Below are 24,556 nucleotides of genomic sequence, written 5' to 3' on the forward strand. Positions count from 1 at the left end.
TGGAATAAGGATCCAATAATTTGCCTATAATCCTAGGCAAAAGTGCAGCAAATTATGTGACAATGTAAAAGTGGGAAGCAGAGCATCCAAGAGGCTGATTAAGAAGAATTACTATGGATGTACAGATGAGGTATATAAGAAGAATGAAAATTCAGTGCGGAGAAGAATGGGAGGCAAACAGTTTTTAGATCCTGCTGGCCAGTGGCTAATGAAAGTCCAAGACAAAGACAGATGAGTCAAATTACATCCAGACAATGTCAAGTAGGGTTTGGCATACTTCAGTGTCAAAGATAGTGTGAACTAGGTTTGCTTAAAAGTGAGTAGGCCTGTGGCACCTTAGGCCATGTCTACACTAGGAAACTATTTTGAAATTAGTAAATTCAACTTAATAACTCCCGATTTTAAAAATTTGAACTAGCGTGTCCATACTACAGGGAAGCCTTGAAATTAGTCCAAAGCAGGCTCCATTAATGTGGACATGCTACGTTGGATTTAGAGCCCCAGGAAGCACTGGGGAATAATTACTCCAAATTATTCTGGGGAGTAATTATTTCGAAATAGGGGCACTGAAGCACACATATTACCATTATTTTGAAATAACTGTTTTGGAATTAGCATTACTCCTGATGAAAAGCAGGAGTACAGATTTTGAATTCTGCAGCCTGTTATTTCAAAATAATGGACTAGCTCATGTGGACGCTCCACTTATAAATTCGAAGTTGGGGGTGTTATTTTGAAATAAAGTCCTAGTGTAGACCAGGGCTCAGAGACTAACAAAAATATAAAGTGGTATGAGCTTTCGTGTGTAAAACCCACTTCAACAGATGAGTTGGAGTGGAAATGACAGAAACCAAAATATATATAACAGCAAAAGAAGTACCTGTCAATTGTAGGACCTGTGTTAATGAGGCTAATTAAGTGGGGAATAAAAAAAAAAGATTAGAGGGAAGTGAATGAGGTTGTTATACCTAAGTCTGAGGTGAAAAAGGGGACTTTTGTGCATTTGCTGTGATATCACTGTACAATCTGTTTTATTACTCCAATAAAGAGACTAAAAGCTTTTGGACACATTGCTGAAGGAAACAAATACAAGTCCACTCCCCACCCCATTGAACAGGTTATCCAGTGATCCTGTGAAACACAGTCTGGCTGTAAAATCCTACAATGCTGTTATGCTTTTTCTGAAAGAAAACTGTGTTTAATATATAGGGTGAGGTCCACCCAAGAGATCATGCAAAATAATAGTTAAGAAATAAAGTAAATGAACATGATTTGTAGGCATCTTAATAATCTCATTTTCCAAGAGAACGCACAAAATGTGGAAAGGCATACTAATACTAAACCAAGACTTTTTGTCTTCCTGTCAAGGTCGTCATAACAGCAAAGCTTATGACAACTAAAAGTATTTTAAGATTATATCAGTAACTAGACACTAATGCCTGTTCACGCTCAGTGTAACTATCTAGGAAAAATATTTGGACTCTTCATGACTTCTCCACACCAAAAGAACACGTTAGCATAAAATGCCATGTTTCGGACAGACTGAATACAGTATGGCTGTGTCTACACTACATGCCTCTGTCGGCAGAGGCATGTAGATTAGGGTTGTAGGCAAAGGTAAATGAAGCCACGATTTAAATGATCGCGGCTTCATTTACATTTACATGGCTGCCGCGCTGAGCCGACAAACAGCTGATCAGCTGTTTGTCGGCTCGCCGCTAGTCTGGATGTTCCCCCTGTCGACATCAAAGCCCTTTGTCGGCAGCCCCGTTATTCCTCGTGGAATGAGGTTTACCGGGGCTGCCGACAAAGGGCTTTGATGTCGACAGGGGTAACGTCCAGACTAGCGGCGAGCCGACAAACAGCTGATCAGCTGTTTGTCGGCTCAGCGCGGCAGCCATGTAAATGTAAATGAAGCCGCGATCATTTAAATCGTGGCTTCATTTACCTTTGCTGAATAAACAAATCTACATGCCTCTGCCGACAGAGGCATGTAGTGTAGACGTACCCTATGTGTCCAACTCCAAACTCCAATTTAGAACTTGATCCTTTAGGCATGCGGATAAATATTCTGAGGGTATGTCTGCATGTGAAGTTGGGGGTTCAACTCACAGCTCATGTAGACATACTCAGAAAACTCCGGTCATCTGAAGAAGTGGGCTGTGCCCACCAAACCTCATGATACCATCTACATGTTTTGTTAGTCTATAAAGTGCTACCAGACCATTTGTTGTTTTTTTCCTTGATCTGGCACACTAAAAGTATCTGTGAACTAGTCTGACATGGGCAGCGGGTAGGTGGCATATGGGCTAGTTGTGCTGAGTATCTACCTACTTGGACCCCATTGGTTTGTACTTAGGACAACTATTCCATGTTGCCACTCATGGCTGCCTGTGCAGACTCACCTACACTACTATTTTTAGTGCACTTTCCTCAAGCTATCACATGGGTATGTCTGTGTAAGATGGGAATCATTCCCCTAGTTCCAAGTGCAGACATACCCAGCGTCTTCATCCTCAGGTTTACAGAATCAAGTTCTAAATCTGTGTCTGGAGTGGGAGACATACTGTACTGCATGCTGGTGGGCTGGCAAGTACTGTGTGCCTAGCAGTATCAGGAGACAATGAGCAATTGAGTGTGGGAGATAATAGTTTGTGAAAACCACTGGAAGGCTGGAATGCACAATTTGCCCTTGCTTCCATTTCCTTCTAAGTACAGATCTTCAACATATTTGAACAAGCCCTTACTTAAGCTTAGCAACAGGAGTGACTGTACAATCTAAAAATGGGCCATATGCATCTCAGTAAAACCATGTGACATGCTGAACAGCTTAAATGTTTAATGAAATTCATGGTAGCTGAGGGCAGCCTGCACCTTCCAGGATAAAGCCGTGGTTTCCATTCACTGGTTTTCATTTAAACACCCATCCATGCCTTTTTTCAGTTCCTTGTCATGCTCACTTTTCCCCTTACTTACTAGCATGCAAGATAATGTGGGCACAAAGGTCTCCTCACATTTCTGAACATCACACACATGCATTTCTTTACCTCTGTGAGGCGTTTCAGAGCAAACACCAAGTCTGGCATGTCCAACTTTGTGGCTCTCAGTGCCATTTCAAGGGCTAGATCAGAAGCCTTCAGGACTGAATCCATCCTGGATGTACCAGTGCTCCATGTTAAGACATGTTAAAAGGGAACTAGAGCAAAATGATCACTCACCCTCTGCAGTTATTGGCTCCATTTTGCGGGACCTAACTGTAACAGTGGCAGCTTTGGACAAATCAGTCCCCGTTCTCCAGACATGCACCTCAACAAAGCCAGCACTTTCATCAACGTAGTATTCAATATCTCCAAAGTAAAAGGCTGGTTCTGGTAAAAAGGTGAAGGTAATTAAAGATTACTGAAATTTGCTCCTTCCTTCAGAACCTACTTTTAAGCATATATAAACAAAATTAAAAACATATACAAGAACAGGGGTCGTCCAGTGGTTAGGACAGGAGATGAGCGGCACCAGGAGGCTAGAGTTCAACTCCCTGATATACCTCTATGATCATGAGAAGTCTCTCTGTCCCTCAATATTCCATCTGTAAAATGGGGCTGACAACATTTCCCTACTTTCCAGAGGTACTGCGATGATGAAAACAAGGTGGTAAGGTGGTTAAACAAGTTAAAGTAAGTATGGTATGCAGGCAGAAACAATATTGTAGAAAAATATACCACATGGCCTTGTCCCCTCAATGTCTGCAAAACAGCAGCTACAGCTGACCTCACAAGACAAATCTACAAATCTTGTATAAAACTTTATGCCTTTCACCAAGGCTAGTGATAAGATATAGGTGCAACTCTTTCCTTTTAATTGATCGACATATGTTCATGCTTTTGATGAGGCCTTCCTGGTAAGCAATTTCCCCCTTTGTTTCAGTTACAGCATATTTGATTTACATGCTGTGTTCTTTATGCTGCATAAATTTGTGGTGCTATACAAGTAAATAAAATTCATTATCATTCATCGTAGACACTTTAATTAGCACTTTAATTAGATCTAATGCTCTTACAGATTTTCCCTTCCACTCTGTTTTAGCTTAGTAGGATTATATTTTTACTGGCAAATGTTGGCCAACATCCATTTTACTGCACACACGTAAACTGATGAAAACATATTCCCATCAATAATTACAACTTATAGCTAAGCAAAGCAAGAAAAATGTTGTTGAGAACGTCTTAGATTTTTATTTAAGAATTTTGACTTTGTATATTTTGACATGTGATGTTGACATTTAGTATTTTAATGATTACAGGAGTTTTAATATTTTGAATCTCAACATCTATTGTCGTTAAATAATTGCTTGCCTGATCCCACGCATAATTTCTTGACACTAGAAATTTAAATAGATAAAAATTTAAAAAAACATTTAAAATAAATATGCTATTATCCATCAAAATTATTAAAAAAGTAAAAATTAAACTCTGCCTAAAATCTTGCAGAATTTAAAATTGACATTTTGGGGGCTAAAAGAAAAACTAGTAGATACGGTGAGCCCTTTCTGAAGCCATCTCAAAATGTGGTGGGGAGGCAATCCACCCAGAGTACCCATAATTTCAAACTGGGTCTGGATGGACCAACAGTTTGACCTGGTATGGCTACTCTTATGTTCTTATGAGTACTTCCATCTCTATTTAGTAGTGCTCTTAACCCCACACTAACATGTGATAAAGTCCATCTGAAGTAAAATGGGACTTAGTGGTTTGATGTACTGGTATAAGGTTATTCTCAGGATTAAAGTTAAGCACCCTTCTTAAGTGTCTTGCTGACTGGGCCATTGGAAACAGGTACTTGATCTTCCAAGTAAAAGACAATATCCATTTAAAAATACAATATTGTTTCAGCCCATCTGAATTACAACGAGTGTACACACATTTTATTTATTTATTTTTATAGTAACTCCTTCTCCTGGGGGAATTCTGCTCCACTGAGTACACAGAATTCATGTTCCCTACAGACTTCTTTGCTTCCATGAAAAATGATGGGGAAGCAAAAGGAAGCTGTACTGGTGGTGTAGGAGTGGGGGAAAGGGGCTGGGGACGTACATTTGGCATAGCTGAAGGGACTGGCTCCCAACATCCGAGAGGCATGAGGGCATGCCAGGTCATGTGCTGCTGCCTCTCTCCCTTTATGAAAGCTTACAGCTGCCTGGCTGAAGGAGGGTGCTACTTGGATACCACCTCCTGTGTCCTAGTGACAATCAAGTTCCCCTTTCAGTCTCCTGGGAGCCATCCTGTTTTCTGTACAACAGTGAGTTCCTGCACTGGGGCAGGGCAAAAGGGCAGGATGGGGTGGGAGAAATGGGGAAAGAGGAATGGGGTGAAGGGTGGGGAATGAAGAGGGTGGGATAGGGCAGGGGGTGGGGGGAGAGGGCACAGGAGAAAAGAATGAGAGGGGACGGTGGGGAAGGGATATAGCAGGGCAGTAGAAAGGGTAAATGGGAGCCCAGCATGAGGTATGCCCTCAACAGAAGGGTAGTTGAGGCTCTCCTGTTAAGCAGACTCATCAAACCCCCACTCCAGTGAACCCCACTCCCTGCACCTGAATCACCCTGATGGGCCCCTCATGTGACCCCCTCATTCGGATGAGCTCCAATCAGCTGCACCTGGACCCCCTGCAGAGTCCCAGAACTCCCCAACGATCCCTGTGCATCCAGATCCCTCACTTAGCCACCTGCACCCGACTGCCCCACACAGAATGCACTTACTCCACATCTGAGTACCATGCTCACTGAGCCCCTCTATGATTACATCCGGGTAGGCTGAGACTGCTGGTCCCTAACCGGTGAGTCTGGCTCAAAGGGGCAGGGCTCCAGTATGTTTCTGGAGCAAGCCAGCCCTTGAGCCGTGTTAGGGTAAGGTACAGCCTCACTGTGGAGTCCCTGTCTTGAGATGGAAGGGGCCACAGAGTGATTTCCCTGTGCTTCCCAATTCCATGCTGTATCTATTAACAAATACAATTTGCAGAATTTTAAAATATGGTGGGCACAATTTTCATTTTTTGGTGCAGAATTTCCTGAGGAATAAAGTCCCTACGCACCTTCTCAATTTGGGTCTGTGCAGTGTCAGAGAACAGTATCTGCCTTGAAGAGTTTAGAATCTAATTTAAAACCAGATGCAGTATTATGCATAAAGAGAGCAGGAAGGAGCATAAGAGACACAGAAACAACACACGTTTTCTTAGAAATTATTAAAACTACAGCTTACAATGCTGCATACCACTCCTTATCTCAAGGGTAACAACCACAAGAATAAAACCTCGCTGAACATCAGTAAGGATGTGTCTAGACTACAGGGTTTTGTCGACAAAAGTGGCCTTTTGTCAACAAAACTGTACCTGGTCTACACTACTGACGAGTTCTGTCGACATAATGTCGACAGAACTCAACAGTTTTGTTGACAGCAGTAAACCTCACTCTACGAGGAATAATGCCTTTTGTCGAAAGAGCTCTATCAACAGAAGGTATTATTGCATCTACGCTGTCCTTTGTGTCTACACTGTCATGTAGACAAAGCGGCTTGCTTTGTCGACAGAACTGGATGTAGTCTAGACGCTCTTTGTCGACAGAAGCTTTGTCGACAGTATCTGTCAACACAGCGTCTGTCGACAAAAGCCTGTAGCCTAGACATACCCTAAGAGAACAGTGCTCTTTTTTTCAGCAAGCATAATAAAGCATTTAAAAAACTCTATACGGTAAAATTTACATTAATGGAAAACTGCATTATAAGTGTTAATTTACATACTTTGGGCCAGCGGGAGATAAATCTGCACATCACACATCTCATTCCCTTCCTGCACTTTCAACTCTAGTTACCAGTGGGTATGAGTGTGTGTGTACAGATGAACATGTTATCTTATTAACCTTATTCATAGCTGGACCTTGTTCACTAGCCAATAAATTCCTTGCATTTCTCACTTCAGTACAAGCAGACAAAGGTGAAGATAGATAACGGGACTGTAAATAAGGTTAAAATGAAAATTTCAGTTATCCAGACCAGATCGGAACATGATGCAGTTTTGTGAACTGCTTTGTGAAAGGTTGTCCCACTAAGTATGGGGAGAAAACCCTCAATTTGATTTTCCACGATTAACATTTAGACTGAAATCAATCATATTTCACATTCCAAACTCCTGAGTACTGTCCTTATTTTAGCATTTAAACCCCACAAGATTACAAGAAAGAACAGCAAAAAATGGAGGAGGAGGCAAGTTATCTCTTTTAATAGTGATAGATTTATCTGTATTTTTCCTCTTTTTTTCAGAGAGCAAATTAACAATGAAAAATGCTTTGTACCTACATACACTGCACTGCTAAGGGCTGAGGACCCTATGCTACCTCTAAGGAGAAATCTTGTGTCCCTAATAAGCACTACTAATGATTTTGTGACCTTGGACAAATCACTTCATCTCTGTGCATCAGTTTCAGGATAACACGCCTTACCTTCCACAGTCGTTAGAATATATAAAGTCCTATACACATACATTTTCATGTACTATTAACATTAGAGGCTGTCCTAGTAAAAGCCAATTGACATCAATTTTTCATGATTTGCCTCGTGGAATTATTTCACAATAGCAAGACCAGCAGATCCGTCTGCAAAGTGTCACAGAACAGCAGTACATTACCATTAGATTTTAATGACCACCTAAGGAGGAACAAACAACTCCATATTCTAAATGCAATACTGTGCTAGTCTATACAAGACATTTGAGATCAAACCCCGAATTTAAACTTCACTTCCCTGAACGCAAAGAAGAGAACAAAGTCAATTCACAGGCAAAAACCCATGGTGTTAAGGAATTCTTGAGCATGATTAGATGTCACATTAATTTATGTCTTCCCAACCAGAGGAGAATTTTGACAACATGTGATATGTGTACAAGGAGTGTTGAGGTTACAAGAAGGGGAAAAAAACCCCTAAGACTCTAACGGCAGGCAAGCAGATGAAAGTCAGACCCATTAAATTTCATGACCTAATCAAGTTTTCCTCAGGGTATATATATGTTGGAAAAATATATGGCTGCTAGTACAGGGTGCTGTGTATACTGAAGCGCAAAAATGTTAATGACTGTCAATATAGAAGAGTCATTGGGCCAGAGCATGATAATGACTCTGTTGCTTATAGCAGTGGCTGAGAGGTGTGATACCCATGATTCAGGCCACCTGCTCCAATGGTTTTTTAAAATAATTTATGTACAGTGGAACTGCTTCAACCGGAGAGACAGAGGAAGCCCCCATCACAATATCCCACAGCTCAGTGGCTAAAGCCAGATCTACATAGGTGGAGAAAATCGATGCAAGATACACAACTTCAGCTATATGAATTGTATATTTGGAGTCTCCATATCTTGCACCGATTTTCTGGGGTGACCCCTCAGCAAGAGGCCAATAGGAGAAAATTCCCTTACTTCTTGTGATAGTGAGGTGTACTGGCACCAATGGGAGCGCCCCCAGAGTTCAATTTAGTGGGTCTTTACTAGACCTGTTAAATTGAACCTTGGAAGATCGATTGCCAGAGCATCAGTCCTCTGGCAATGGTGATGTGGTCTAAGGAATTCACTTTAGAGGTGTTGTTCCCTGTTCAAATCCCTTCTGTCCCTTGAGCGAGGTGAGTCTTGAAGCAAAGCTTTCCCACATTTGAGGTGAGTAGTCTAAACTTCCCACTGGCTGTAAGTTGTATAACCTTATAGGGGCCTGATCCAGCAGGCACACTCTGAGTATGCTTACCGGATTGGGACCGGCAGGCTAGTTAGATGGATTTGTCTCAGTTATTGGATCCTTAGCCTGGTGTGGAGCTGCAGTGTGCATGCAGAGAGGCAGAGAGGCAGAAACACAGATGCTGAGGGAACTTCTACTGCAAAAACAGAGATGCTGAGCCTTTTTAGGTGCCTACAGGGCACTGTGTCTGCTGAGTAGGAGCCTAGTTCTGGGATTTAGGTTCCTACCACCTTTTGTGAATCTAGTCCTTAGTGTTTTTCACAACAGCAGAAGACACTGTGCCACTAATCATAATGGAATGAAACTTCGGGGGTAGCCGAGTTAGTCTGTATAGGTAAATTGAAAAAACAATCAATAGTCCGGTAGCACTTTATAGACTAATAAAACATGTAGATGGTGTCATGAGCTTTTGTTGGAACAGCCCACTTCTTCAGATGACCGGAGCGTTCATGGATTGATCATCTTTAGGAACTGTTCAAAACCGGAGTGAGCCATGTTCATCTGCAGTGTGACTCCACTTCCTAACAAGGAGAGACACCTAGGATGACTTTGGCCCACTTGGCTTGAAAAAAGAAACACAGCACCTAGAACTGCAACAGATTATTCCACCATCAGGGTCACTACATTTATAATATTTATTCATTTCTTTCTGCTTTGGGAAATCTATAGGACAAAAAAATATTCTCTCTTTCCTCAGCTGGAGTTGCTCCTGGTGGTAAGTTAGTTGGCGATTTTACACATTTTGAGACATGAATCTACAACAGAAGACACATTTTTCATGGTTACTCATCCTAGGAACCAAATACTTACTAATGTTTTGTAGTTAATTTCCTGTAAGTCCTTTTAGGAATTCCCCAGGGGAAGCCACAAAGCCAAGTTACAAACAGGGAGGCATTGTGTTTCACACGCTATGGTTGGAAAACATGCTGCCCCATGATTGGGGCTCACTTATGGTAGATCTTTAATCTAGTAATCAGGCTGAATAGAGAGCATTGCACATTTAATGACTTCTCTTTCAGAAATAAGGGAAAGCCTTTCATGTTGCAAACACAGATTGAAGACTGCAGATTTTGCTGGCATACAGTTAGAGTAATTAGAGGTGAGTGGATGGGAATTTAATTCCCAATGGCCTCTGATAAGGAAATTAAATCTGTGTTTTGTTCTTGTATCCAGCAGAATGGAAAGTATATATTAATTAGAACATTAACCAGCACTCAAGCAGAATAATCAAACTTCTGAAGCTGTCAAAAGCACATCTACACTTAATAATATCTTCTAAAGGCAACAGATATAAAAAGAAATAAATGCAAATACTAATCTTAATGAAGCTTTCTGCCTCTAAAACAACATACCAGATACATTAGAGAGACAAAATATGACCAACCACAATGGGCAATGAAAAAAAAAAAGCTCTACTTTTTGCAAAATGTGTGCCATGCTTTGCCTGATTCTTGGCTGGCAATGCATAGATGATGCACTAGCTAGGAAGAGGACATCTTTACTTTTGGATCTCAGGAAAAGACTGTACTGCTAGCAATAAACTGAGCAGACTTGTTATGAAAACAACTCACACACAAACATGGAATCCTATTAGATTTTTTACAGTAACTTGTCTAACTATCTTGAAGCAAAAGGGTGGTTTAGCTTTATTATTATTTTTATTGTGGTACCACCTTGGAGACCCAGTCATGGACCAGGTCTCTATCGGGTTAGGCCCTGTACAAACACAGGACAAAAAGCGGTCCCTGTCCCAAAGAGCTAAAAATCTAAGGGCTTGTCTTCACTACATGGTGGATCAATGCTGCAATGATCAATCCACTAGCAGTTGATTTATCGTTTTTGCTTAGATGCTACAAATTGCATTTGAGCACTCTCCCACCAACTTTGGTACTTCACCAGGACAAGAAGAGTAGCTGGAGTTGACTATAGAGTACTTATTGCACAGAAGACAACATGGTAAGTACATCGACTTCAGCTATGCTATTTATGTAGCTGAAGCTGGGTAGGTTAGATCAACATGGGGAGGGGGGTGGATTAGTGTAGACAAGGCCTAATGCTTTGAGGTCATGGTAGCCTGCATGCCAGATCCCATATACACTTACAGAAAATGCTCAGGAGATTTCAAATATTAGTAAAAAGAATCATCTAGTGTCTGCAGCAAGGAACGACTTGCCAAATGTTTCATCATCCTGGGCGTGCTGCTTGATGATGTAGTACAGCCTGAAGGTGTGCCCAGATGACCACATTGCTATCCTGCAGATGTTCTGGATCAGAATGAAGAGGTCTGGGCTCTGGTGGAATAGGCAGACAGTGGAAGGGATGGCACCTTCTTTAAATCGTAACGTGATTCAACGGGAGCATTGCTGAGAGGAGATAGACAGGCCCTTCATCCTCTCAGTGAGAGCAATAAAGAATTGTGGCAACTTCCTAAATGAGTTAGTTCTGTCTATATAAAATGCAAGATCATGCCAAATATCCAGGCAGTGCAGACCCTGCTTCCTATCAGTAGTTTGGGGCTTCCAGTAGAAAACAGGTTGGAATATAGTCTGGTTGACATGAAAAGGGGAGACAACTTTGGGTAGAAAAGTCGGAGCTGTACTTTATAAAAAACTGTACTTTATAAAAAACAGCATAAAGGGGTTTTGAAGTGAGGCCCACAATATAAGAACTAAGGGTTACCAAATGAAATTAATAGGCAGTAGGTTTAAAACAAACAAAAGGAAGTTTTTCCTCACTCAGCGCACAGTCAACCTGTGGAACTCCTTGCCAGAGGATGCAGTGAAGGCTAGAATGTTAACAGGGTTCAAAAATGAGCTAGATAGATTCATGGAAGTTAGGTTCATTGATGGCTACTAGCCAGGATGGGTAGGAATGGTATCCCTAGCCACTGTTTCTCTGGAAGTGAGTGACAGGGGAAGGATTACATGGAGATTACCTGTTGTGATTCTGCCCTCCGGGGCATCTGGTATTGGCCACTATTGGCAGACAGGATACTGGGCTAGATGGACCTTTGGTCTGACCCAGTATGGCCATTCTTAAGTCTTACTTACTTTGGTTCAAGCATGAGGCCCATGCTTCAGGCTCTTTCTTCTCCTACAGCGTGTACGTCTGGTGAGGGAGGAGGGAAAAGGCAGGGATCGAAGAGAAGAGAATTCAAGAAACCCTCCATGTCCCTGCACCTGTCATAGGCATCAGTCAACTATTCTAGTCCTTCTTGGCACTTGACATAGCACTAGCAAAGGAATCAGGGAGAGGGCAGGGCATCAGCCTCACCTCCTCTCTGCCCTTTCCATACTACAGAGAGGAGTGGAAGTAGCATGCTGAGGAACACACAGTACCATTGTAAACACTTGCATCTGTTCTCCCCAAGCATTCTAGCACCATTGGCTCTGGCTAACAGCTACCCTGACACACATAATGAGATGGTAATTAGATCTTTAGAGGAACTATTCATATTCCATGAGACTAAGTCTCATTAGAACTCCAATAAAGCAAAACATAACCTTCCACAAAGTTCTGTTTTGAAAGACACAAGCTGTGTTTTGTGTGAAAAACAAAATATCTCTACAATCTTATTGGAAGACTTTGAAAAGCAGTAGGGAAAATATCATAATATGTGAAAAAGCAAGTTTGTGATACACTGACATGATCTCTGGTAATGAAATAAGATGCTTCAGATATGTGCACTGGGGGACTTGTTATAAATATAGGTTGAACTTCTCTAACCTGGCACTCTGGTCCGTCAACCTCCAAGGTTCAGCATGATCAGTTAGCAGGATGTCTGCTTATTGTGGGCGTGGCCAAGCCTTCCATTTTCCCATAAAGTTTGTTTACAGCCACCAGTCGTGGCTCTTAGTGTTCTATGCTGTTATTTAGCTCTAATTTACCCCTAAATGTCTTCGAAGAGCCCAGTAAGCAGTGGAACTATTGGTAAAGCTACTAGATAATACTGACCTCCCCATGGTTCAGAAAAGTTTCTGGTTCAGCACCGATTAGGTCCCCAGGGTGCCGGACTGGAGAAGCTCAACCTGTACTTACAACTCATCACTATGGACAAAACTACAGAAAAAGTTTGCCAATTCTATAGATGATAAGATGGCCACAATAATAAAGCATGTTAAGCAATGGATAGTCAATGTCCAGAACTGTACTAATAGCATTCAATCATCTGAAGCCCACGTTTCAGATACCAATGATCAATAAAATGACAGACTATCAACATACTTAGTTGCAAGATGGAAAATTATAGAGAATATTGCCCTGCAGAAATGTTTATTAACTAGACCCAAGGAATTCTGAAGATGTCCTCGAAAAAGAACAAGCTGAAATATGGACAGAGTCCACCATATATTTAGGACTGTACCTAATGGCAGAGAACTCTTAGCATGGCATATACCTCACTGAACTTTCCAATATCACAGTGATCCATCAGCCCTACAAATAACATCACATAGCAGAACTACCACACAGTTTTATCTCGTGACCACTTTAGTTAGAGGCATAGAGTCTATATGGGTCTGCTCAAATCTCCTGGTATGTGGTTGTGAGTATTTCTATATTTGGTGTAAGGGTAACAGAATTAATTTGGAGTACCCAGAAGCATCTATTCAAAATCTATCTCTGGAAGGGACCAATTTTAAAAAGTTATTGCTATATATAAAATCATTGATAAGAAAAAACACTATCTACATATAAAATCACTGACAGTAACAGCTGCTGTAAGAAAGGCAAATTCCAACTCTATGATACCCTTCAGTGTGAGATATGATGTTAATATATTACTGCAATAGGCAGCCAACAGTAACTTCCTAAATTATCAACTCTTCCTTTATACATGGGGCATTTTTAGTCTGCTTCACTCATGGGGAAGATGGGTAATACTTCTAATAATAAAATGTTAGTGAAGAACCCTGGAGAAGTGCTTGTGTGATAAATTGGCAACCTTCCATTTTTTTCACTGGTCAGTTTAGCCATCTGACAAAGAGTGGGAAAAAGAGTAGGGGCTATGTAGATATTTTGCATACAAAATGGATACATGAAGCATGTAGGACATCATCTATCTGAAAGGAACTAACTGCTGGAAAACAGCATAAAATAAAGGCTTTGGAATGGCACATCCAGTGGAAAATTAAAAACAACAGCATTCTAAAACTGTAGAGGCTATGTCTACACTGGCAGCTTCTTGCGCAAGAACTCTTTTGTAGAAAAGTTCTTGTGCAAAAACTCTTCCACAAGAGAGCGTCTATACTGGCATGTGCTTTTGCGCAAGAAATGTGCTTTTGCGCAAGAGCATCCATGCCAGTGTAGATGCTCTCTTCCGCAAGAAAGCTCTGATGCACATTTTAACCATAGGGGCTTCTTGCGCAATAAATTCATGTTGCCTCTCTACACTGGCCTCTTCTGGAAGAGTTCTCGCGCAAGAAGCCCTGATTTTCTACAGTACAACGTCAGTTTACTTGCGCAAGAACGCGTGGCCCGTGTAGACAGGCGGCATGTTTTTGTGCAAGGGCGGCAGTTTTTGCCCAAGAACGTGCCAGTGTAGACACAGCCTAGCTGTATTAGATGAAGAAAGTCATACCTGTTTCTGCCTTACGCTCCCTCCAGACAGATGGCACTAACTCTTATGCTATTCACAATCATCTTAATGTTGAGCTGTCTGCCCCTGGTGTTTGAAATGGCACTAGAGGTTGAATAGATGGATATTACTCATCTCCCATGTACTTATCACTGTTTCATTCAGTTTGAGGATGTGGCATACCACCTTCCCGAGGGAGTAAAGGACCTGTTTTGATGGACTGTCCCTGGATGGGATAAGATGATTTTTTCCTTGACTAACCGCTTTATTGATTGTTTGAGAAGATGTTATGATAATTTTTTATCCTCCAATATCGATCCCATCAATCTCTCCTCTGGCTTAATCCTCAAAGGTACTAATGTTTACAAATACTGTTGGGGTAGCTTGGTGCTACCACCTATGAGAAAGACCTAAATCTTTTCTATTTTTGTGAAGACTAGTGGGAAAGGGACTGACTACATTGTTAATCTCCACCGAGATAGTGCTTCTTTATGGGGACAAGGGAAGCATTATGGAAAATGACTGTCAGAAAGCAGTACTGCAGAAAGGAATCAGGGATCATAGTAGACCACAAGCTAAATATGAGTCAAAAAGCAAACATCATGCAAGGATGCATTAGCAGGAGTGTTGTAAGCAAGACATGAGAATTCTTCTATTCTGAACAGATTAGGCCTCAACTAGGGTGTGTTTAGACTACAGGGTTTTGTCGACAAAAGTGGACTTTTATCGACAAAACTATAACCTGCGTCTACACTACAGCCAAGTTCTCTCAACAGAACTCAGCAGTTTTGTTGACGGCGGTAAACCTCATTCTACGAGGAATAACACCTTTTGTTGACAAAGTTCTGTCGACAGAAGGCATTATTGCATCTACACTGTCCTTTGAGAATACACTCTCATGGCGACAAAGCAACTTGCTTTGTCGACAGAACTGGATGTAGTCCTAAACGCTCTTTGACGACAGAAGCTTTGTCGACAGTATCTGTCGACAAAGCCTCTGTCAACAAAAGCCTGTAGTCTAGACGTACCCACTAGGTCCAGCTCCAGGCACCACATTTCAGGAAAGATGTGGACAAATTGGAAAAAGTCCAGAAAAGAGTAATAAAAAGGTCTAGAAAACATGAGCTATGAGGGAAGATTGAAAGGATTAGATCTGTTTAGTCTGGAAAAGAAAAGACTTGAAAGGGGATGTGATAACAGGACTGGTATTGGCATGGAATATTCACTAGGTGCACCAGCTGATCTCCTCTTAGCCATGTATGAAGACATGTTGACAGCAAAGATTCTTTTCATGGCCAGCAGCCTTTGATATCATTGATAGTAAGATGTCATTGAACTGTTGTCAAACCCTAATGAGGATGGAGTCATTTCAGTAGCTTTCATAAGCACTAAAATAACTGAAACTAACAAACAAAAGTAAAAGAATGACTGATAAAGAAGCAAATTCTGATTGCCTTACAAACTGTGTAACTTCACAGAAGTCAATAGCATTAGATAGGAGCATAGAATGTGACACAGTCTATATTTTTATAGCATCTTAACTGAAAGACTGTATATGACAATGATATGGCTATCTAAAGAATTTTCAGATGAAAAGGTGGCTGGGACTTATTCTAAAAGTTCATTATGCATTTGAAAAGAGCCAACAATATTGAAAAGGGGGCTTCTGAATAGGAACTGTAGGTATATTTCCTTCTGGTTATGATGTTGGGAGTTTGAAGTGAGTAGTTCATCCCAGAAAATAGTAGGCTGATTTTTCTAAACAGTGACTTCCTGATTGCACATGGCAAGTGTATTTGCATACCCATAACAGTACCTGAATGCACAAATTAGTAGTGAAATTACTTGGGGCATTTTTGCATTCACATAATATAGGGCTGATTTTCTCTCTTTGCAAATGAATTATTTGAATGAGGCACTAGAATATGGGTGGAAGGCTCAACTTCCAATTAATGCGAATTGGCATAACTCCACTGAAATCAATGAGGCTATGCTAAAGTATATCAGCTGATGATCTGGTCTAGAATATTGTATTGAAATTTAGTTATTTAATATTTAATAAGGCAAGGGCAAAGTATTGCACTTGTGAAGGCAAATTCAAATCCAGGGGTGGGGAACCTCAAGCCCAGGGGCCGGATGTGGCCTCCCACTTGCCTGGATCTGCCCTCGAGGCTCATCCCCCTCCTGTATTGAGGAGCCTGTGCTGGTGCTCCAGCCCCGCCGCTATCCCACCATGGGGCTCAAGCACATAAAATCTCCTAGGCTGCCCTCCCTCCCCCCAGGCTCTGGTGTGTGAGGGGAATATGAGTGTCTTTCTGCTTCTCAGTCAGGCCCCACATCAGTGAGGGATTTGTGTGTGTGGCCCCTGACTGATTTTGTGTGGCTCCCAACCCCAAAAAGGTTCCCCACCTCTGCTCAAATCCATCTCTACAAAGCGAGAAATAACTGGTGAGACAGTAGTATCACCGAAAAAAATCTGGGAGGGTTACAGTAGATCACAAAGTGAATATGAATCAAAGATGTGATGCAGTTGCCAAAAATAGCTAATATTTGGGGATGTATTAATAGGTGCACTGTATGTAAGATCTGAAAAGTGAGTGTTCCATTCTGCTTGGCACTGGTAAGGCCTCAGCTGGAGTACTGTATCCAGTTTTGAGCACCTCACTTTAAGAAAGATGTGGACAAACTGTAAAGAGTCCAGAGAAGAGCAAGAAAAAAATAAAAATTTAGAAAATGTGACGTATGAGAAAAGGTAAAAAATCTGGGCATGTTTGGTCTTGAGAAAATAAAATTGAGGGGAGGGACCTAATAACAGCCTTCAATTATATTAAAGCACTGTTACAAAGAGAGTGGGGATCAACTGCTCTTTGTGTCTACTCAAGGCTGGGCAAAGAGATTTAATCTGCAGCAAGAGAAGTGTACGTGAGATATGAGGAAAAACTTCGCAGATAAGGATAGTTAAGTACTGGAATAAGTTACCAAGGCTGTGGTTTCATCAGTGGAGATCTAGGTTTACTTGGTTCTGCATCAGCATTTCTATGATTCTGTGATAGAGTTTTTCATGCCCATACTTAATGCAAAGCTTGTACTCAGGGTCAGATACTGCACTGTGGATTTTCTGCCTCATTTCAGGTTATTAATGGAAGATGTCGGCAAGGACTGCTCTGGCCTGCTAAAGAATCACGTTCGCTATTTTAATAATCAGAAAAAAGTGGACAAATAGCTGGTGGCTCATGAATACTGTCTGCTTACTCTAGGGATATGTACATAGAATCGTATGTAAGCGGGGGAATGGTCCCGCTCTTGTGGGGAACTTTCCTGGCTTCTATACACCCTGGTGAAATGAACCAGCGAAAGGATCTGAGTCCCCGCTCCCACTTCCTTTACCCCACGGCTCCCTGATCCTGAGGGCTCCCCCTCCACTCTCCTGAGTAGCAGACCCTTGAAACCCCAACAAGGCTGGGCCCAGGTTTCCTGGGGCTTAATCCCTGACCTTGTAATCACTAGGGGCAGGAGTTAGGGTGTCCCCACTCCGAGGTGCTCTCTTTACACTGCAGGCCTTCTTGGCCCAGTGATCACTTCATAAGGTTCAAAGCAAATACAATTTATTAAACATCAACTGATTAAAGAGAATAGAATAAGAAACAATGAGAATGGTTAAATGAGAACACACAGCCCTGCTCTGTAGCACAGGGACATCAACACAGCAGTCTGCAGAGTGTAAGGACAGTTCACAGTCTCTTCCTTAGAAGCCCTGGAAGTGCTGCAAGGGGCTGCAGGCTGGACACACTTGCACTGGCAGTGACCACACAGCCTCAGTCTCTAAGTGGCCAGACCCCTCTCCCAGTCCAGAGCCTTTCCCCACACTTTGCAGGTCCCAGTAGCTCACCACATCCGGCTGCAGGCTGTGCTGCTTGGCCAGTTCCAGCTCCTTGTGTTGTTTCTCTGTTCCTTTTGGCTTTCTGAGCACTGCCAGTCTGCTGCTCAACACAGGGTCTGCACTGCTTGGCCAGTCTGTGTCTGGTTCTGTCGCTGCAGGACTTCTTCTTGTACTCCTCTTTCAGCTCTCTGTCTTTGCAGGACCTCTTCTGTACACAGCTTGTTTGTTCAGAGACAGAGCCAGAACAATCCCCACTTACAACCTGTCAGTCAGGCTGAGCTGGAGTGTTGACTGCTTTCCATTGTCTCTGGGGTCTGTCAGTCTCATGAACCCTTCCCCTTCTGAAGCTGGTAAACCAAAAAACTCCCACAGAGTTTTAGTAAGGGGTAACAGTCCCCTTACACGTAGAATAGAATACTAGAACTGGAGGGGTTCTCAAGAGATCAAGTCCAGTCCCCTGCACTCACAGCACCATTTCTCCAGTTTGTCCAGATCATTTTGACTTATCATAGAATCATATAATACTAGGACTGGAAGGGACCTCGAGAGGTCATTGAGTCCAGTCCACTGCCCTCATGGCAGGACCAAATACTGTCTAGACCATCCCTGATAGACATTTATCTAACCTACTCTTAAATATCTCCACAGATGGAGATTCCACAACCTCCCTGGCCAATTTATTCCAGTGTTTGACTACCCTGACAGTTAGGAACTTTTTCCTAATGTCCAACCTAAACCTCCCTTGCTGTAGTTTAAGTCCATTGCTTCTTGTTCTATCCTCAGAGGTCAAGACGAACAAGTTTTCTCCCTCCTCCTTAGGACACCCTTTTAGATATCTGAAAACTGCTATCATGTCCCCCCTCAATCTTCTCTTTTCTAAATTAAACAAACCCAATTCCTTCAGCCTTCCCTCATAGGTCATGTTCTCTAGACCTTTAAACATTCTTGTTGCTCTTCTCTGGACCCTCTCCAATTTCTCCACATCGTTCTTGAAATGCGGTGCCCAGAACTGAACACAATACTCCAACTGAGGCCTAACCAGCACAGAGCAGAATGGAAGAATGACTTCTCGTGTCTTGCTCACAGCACACCTGTTAATGCATCCCAGAATCATGTTTGCTTTCCTTGCAACAGCATCACACTGCTGACTCAGATTCAGCTTGTGGTCCACTAATACCCCTAGATCCCTTTCTGCAGTACTCATTCCCAGACAGTCGCTTCCCATTCTGTATGTATGAAACTGACTGTTCCTTCCTAAGTGGAACACTTTGCATTTCTCTTTATTAAACTTCATCCTATTTACCTCAGACCATTTCTCCAATTTGTCCAGATCTTTTTGAATTATGACCCCGTGCTCCAGATTAGTCGCAACACCTCCCAGCTTGTATCATCTGCAAACTTAATAAGCGTACTTTCTATACCAATATCTAAATTGCTGATGAAGATATTGAACAGAGCCGGTCCCAAAACGGACCCCTGCGGAACCCCACTTGTTATGCCTTTCCAGCAGGATTGTGAATCATTAATAACTACTCTCTGAGGTATGGTTATCCAGCCAGTTATGCACCCACCTTATAGTAGCCCCATCTAAGTTGTATTTACCTAGTTTATTGATAAGAATATCATGTGAGACCATATCAAACGCCTTACTAAAGTCTAGGTTTACCACATCCATCGCTTCTCCCTTATCCACAAGACTTGTTATCCTATTAAAGAAAGCTATCAGATTGGCTTGACATGATTTGTTCTTTACAAATCCATGCTGGCTGTTCCCTATCACCTTGCCACTTTCCAAGTGTTTACAGATGTTTATGACCCTATCCTCCAAAGTACTTGCAACCCCTCCCAGCTTGGTATCCTCAGCAAACTTAATAAGTGTACTCTCTATGACATCATCTAAATTGTTGATGAAGATATTGAACAGAACTGGTACCAAAACAGACCTCTGCAGAACTCCACTTGTTATGCCCTTCCAGTATGAGTCTGAGTCATTAATAAGTACTCTATGAGAATGGTTATCCAGCCAGTTATGCACCCACCTTATAGTAGCCCCATATATAATGCATTTCGCTAGTTTATTGAGAAGAAGGTCATGCAAGGCTGTATCATATGCCTTACTAAAGTCTAGGTAAACCACATCACTGCTTCCCCCTTATCCACAAGACTTGTTATCCTATCAAAGAAAGCTATCAGATTGATTTGACATTTGTTTTTTACAAATCCATGCTGGTGTTACCTATTATCTTATTTTCTTCCAGACGTTTGAAGATGACTTCCTTAATTACCTGGTCCATTATCTTTCCTGGCACAGAAGTTAAACTTACTGGTCTGTAGTTTCCTGGGTTGTTCTTATTTCCCTTTTTATAGATGGACACTATATTTGCCCCTTTTCAGTTTTCTGGAATCTCTCCCAAATTTCAGGATTTTTCAAAGATGATAGCTAAAGCCTCAGATACCTCCTCTATCAGCTCCTTGAGCATTCTAGCATGCATTTCATCAGGCCCTGGAGACTTGAAGACATCTAACTTTTCTAAGTAATTTTTTAATTTGTTCTTTTTTAATTTTAACTACTAAACTTACCCCATTTCCACTAGCATTCATTATGTCAGGCATCCCTTCATTATCAACTTCTTGGTGAAGACTGAAACAAAGAAGTCATTAAGCACCTCTGCCATTTCCAATTTTCCTGTTGTTTTTTCTCCCTCCTCACTGAGCAATGGGCCTACCATGTCCTTAGGTCTTCCACTTGCTTCTAATATATTTATAGAATGTTTTCCTTTTACCCTTTATGTCTCTAGCTAGACTGAGCTCATTTTGTGCCTTTGCCTTACTAATCTTCCCTCTGCATACCTGTGTTGTTTGTTTATATTCAGCCTTTGTCATTTGACCTAGCTTCTATTTCTTATATGACTCCTTTTTGATTTTTAAATCATGCAAGATCCCCTGGTTAAGCCAACCTGGTCTTTTTTCCATACTTTCTATCTTTCCTACACAATAGAATAGTTTGCTTTTGGACCCTTAATAATGTCCCTTTGAAAGACTTCCAGCTCTCTTCAGTTGTTTTTCCTCATAGTCTTGCTTTCCATGGGAGCTTACCTACCAGCTCTCTGAGGGTATGTCTACACTACCCTTCTATTTCGAAATAGGAGGGTAATGTAGGCATACCGCAATTGCAAATGAAGCCCGGGATTTGAATTTCCACGAGGAGTAACGGTAGTTCGAACTAGGAAGCCTAATTCGAACTACCTAGTTCGTGCCGCGTGTAGCCGCGCGGCACGGGGTTCGAACCAGCGGGGATTTAAAAATGGCGGCGCCCCGCTTATGCAAATGAAGCCCGGGAAATTCAAATCCCGGGCTTCATTTGCAATTGCGGTATGCCTACATTACCCCGCTATTTCAAAATAGCGGGGTAGTGTAGACATACCCTGAGACTATGTCTAGACTGCAGGCTTCTTTCGGAAGAAGCTTTTCTGGAAGAGATCTTCCAAAAAAAATCTTCCGAAAGAGAGCATCTACACAGCAAAAGTGCATCGAAAAAGCGATCTGCTTTTTCAAAAGATAGTATCCACATTGAATGTATGCTATCTCGCATTTAAGCTGTCATTACTATGGACGGAGTGGCAACCAGGGCATCTGTGCTTTTTCCTCTTCTTTCGAAAGAACTCCCTCTTCCCTATCCACACATGCCTTTTTCTGAAAGAGCTCTTTTGGAAAAAGGCTTCTTCCTCATAGAAAGAGGTTTACCAATGTCAGAAAAACCCCTCTGTTCTTTCAATTTTTTCCTGAAAGAATGTGATTGCAGAGTGGATGTAAGTGATATTTTTTCAGAAAAACATCCATTTTTCCAAAAAAATTCTGAAGGGTAGACATACCCTCAGTTTACTAAAAAATGCCTTTGTCTCTAACCATTGTCTCCATTTTGCTGTTCTCCCTTCTACCATTCCTTATTATCATGAACTCTATGATTTCATGATCACTTTCATTCAAGCTGCCTTCCACTTTCAAATTTTCAACCAGTTTAACTGCTTGAAAAATGAGTGCCAGATAGTGGTTCAGGTTCAGCACTAATAGACTCAGGAAAGTTCTTAAGCTTACCCTTCTGTAAAATGGGGGCAAAACTTCCATCCCCTACAAGGGATGGTCTGAGGGTTAATGTTCTCATTTTTATGAACAAGTTATATAAACTGTAAACCACGCTGTGATACAAGTCTGTGGCCTCTGCCTGCTTATTAATGGTGCTGAAATGTTTAACAGGTTCAGCAGGAGGACTCTGAATGGCTGTTTGCCAGCCTTATGTGAGTGAAGTGGAACAAATCTGTTGAATGCCCTTCCTGCTGTGAACAGTATGGTTTCTCAGCAGTTCCAATAAGGGAAGAAGAATTTTCATATGTCCTGGAGAGGGGCAGTGTGTTCTCTTGGAAGCACTAAGTACTGGGGAAGAAAACAAGAACACTCAGCATGGTGGTAACCTCCCCAAAACTTAAACTGAAAAAAAAAACCTCATGACATCCTTTTTCCTGTGCTCGATCAATGCTGTTCACTTTCTGTTTTTCTTAACATAGTGAGGTCCCAAGAGCTTGAAATTGCGCCAAATCCATATTTATAACAACAAAACGACCCTCTTTAGTTCAATCCCAAGCTTTGTAAAGAGGTTTCACCTTTGATAAATAAAGGCCTGTTGAAGTTTGTTACTACCTTGCTTGCATGATACAACATTTTTGGCAACGAGGATGGATCTTCTGCCTCTGAACCCACCTGCACCCTTTCTGCAAAGGCCAGGTGAGCCTCCAATTGCTTTTACTGCCTGGATCCATATGTTTGAGACTTATCTACTTGCAATCAGCGCTACAGAGAGTTCTGAAGTAAGAAAGAGTGCTCTGCTAATCCACTGCCTTGGAGCAGAAGGGCAGCGTGTATTTTACACTTTTCCCCTTACAGATGATAAATATGAGCCTGCACTCATTGCATTAAAGAACTTTTTTGTGCCAAAAGTCAATGTAGTAGCTAATCACTACAGATTTCGCCAGCGTGAGCAGAAACCAGGGTGACTATAATGCAGTATGTTGCTTCTCTGAGGAGTCTGATTGGGTATGTCTACACTACCCTCCTAGTTCGAACTAGGAGGGTAATGTAGGCATACCGCACTTGCAAATGAAGCCCAGGATTTGAATTTCCTGGGCTTCATTTGCATAAGCGGGGAGCCGCCATTTTTAAAACCCCGCTGGTTTGAACCCCGTGCAGCGCGGCTACACGGGGCACGAACTAGGTAGTTCGAACTAGGCTTCCTAGTTCGAACTACCGTTACTCCTCGTGAAATGAGGAGTAATGGTAGTTCGAACTAGGAAGCCTAGTTCGAACTACCATTACTCCTCCTTTCACGAGGAGTAACGGTGTTCGAACTAGGAAGCCTAGTGTAGCCGCGCTGCACGGGGTTCAAACCAGCGGGGTTTTAAAAATGGCGGCTCCCCGCTTATGCAAATGAAGCCCAGGAAATTCAAATCCGGGCTTCATTTGCAAGTGCGGTATGCCTACATTACCCCGCTAGTTCGAACTAGCGGGGTAGTGTAGACATACCCCTAGTTACTTGTGACTTTGGGAATATGGCAGATGAGATGATTAGAAACCAGCTCATTGAGAAAACAACCATGTTTCGTGTAAGGGAACGCTTGCTTGTAGAACCACAACTTACACTGGAAAAAGCAATAACCATTGCTACCCAGATTGAGTCAGCTATAGCAGAAGCCAAAATAATGAGCATGGATACAGGAGGCCCAGTCCAGGCTATAACTCCTTTGCAGAAAAGTCCACTATTGCTGCAGACAAACAATCACAAGGGGAAAACTAATGAAAAACCACAGAATCAGCAAATTCAAAGCACAGCAAAAGCCTGCTTTCTCTGTGGATCCCCACAACACCTTGCAAGCTACACAAGATGTCCTCCAAAAGAAGCTCAGTGCAATCATTGCAAAAAGTTTGGGCATTTTGCTAAGGTATGCCGCAGTACCAGTCCAATGAACAGGTGCATGCAGTTAAAATACCAGATGTTACTGTGCTGAGAGTGGACAAAGTCACTACTGCACATATTCCAGAACAGATAAGGTGCATTGTAAATGTTTCTGCCACACCTTCAGGCAAATCCCATCCTCGTCTCCAAAATGTTGTATCATGCAAGCAAGGTAGTAACAAACTTCAACAGGCCTTTATTTATCAAAGGTGAAACCTCTTTACAAAGCTGCTGTTGCTCCCCTCTGTAGCTCTCACTTAGGCCTGGCCCATCTCCTCCCCCCTCCTTCCTGTTTCCTATGCTTCCAGATTCCCATCAGCCAGTGCTCCCAGTTCT

At 42.1% G+C, this 24,556-nt stretch overlaps 1 protein-coding gene across 2 annotated transcripts in view; it reads right to left on the reverse strand.

Moving 5' to 3' along the window:
• Positions 1–24,556, reverse strand: part of FREM2 (FRAS1 related extracellular matrix 2) — a 181,306-nt gene that overhangs the window by 51,151 nt on the left and 105,599 nt on the right. For both annotated transcript variants that reach the window (XR_012900698.2, XM_025185589.3), the window contains exon 7: positions 3,219–3,368. Coding sequence is in view for 1 of the 2 variants with exons in the window: in XM_025185589.3 (XP_025041374.3) it covers positions 3,219–3,368 (150 nt within the window). In the remaining variant the exon portion in view is untranslated. The remainder of the gene's footprint in view (positions 1–3,218; positions 3,369–24,556) is intronic.

The sequence above is a fragment of the Pelodiscus sinensis genome, chromosome 1 (genome assembly GCF_052426305.1).
Source record: "Pelodiscus sinensis isolate ZL-2025 chromosome 1, ASM5242630v1, whole genome shotgun sequence".
NCBI classification, from domain to species: Eukaryota; Metazoa; Chordata; order Testudines; family Trionychidae; genus Pelodiscus; species Pelodiscus sinensis.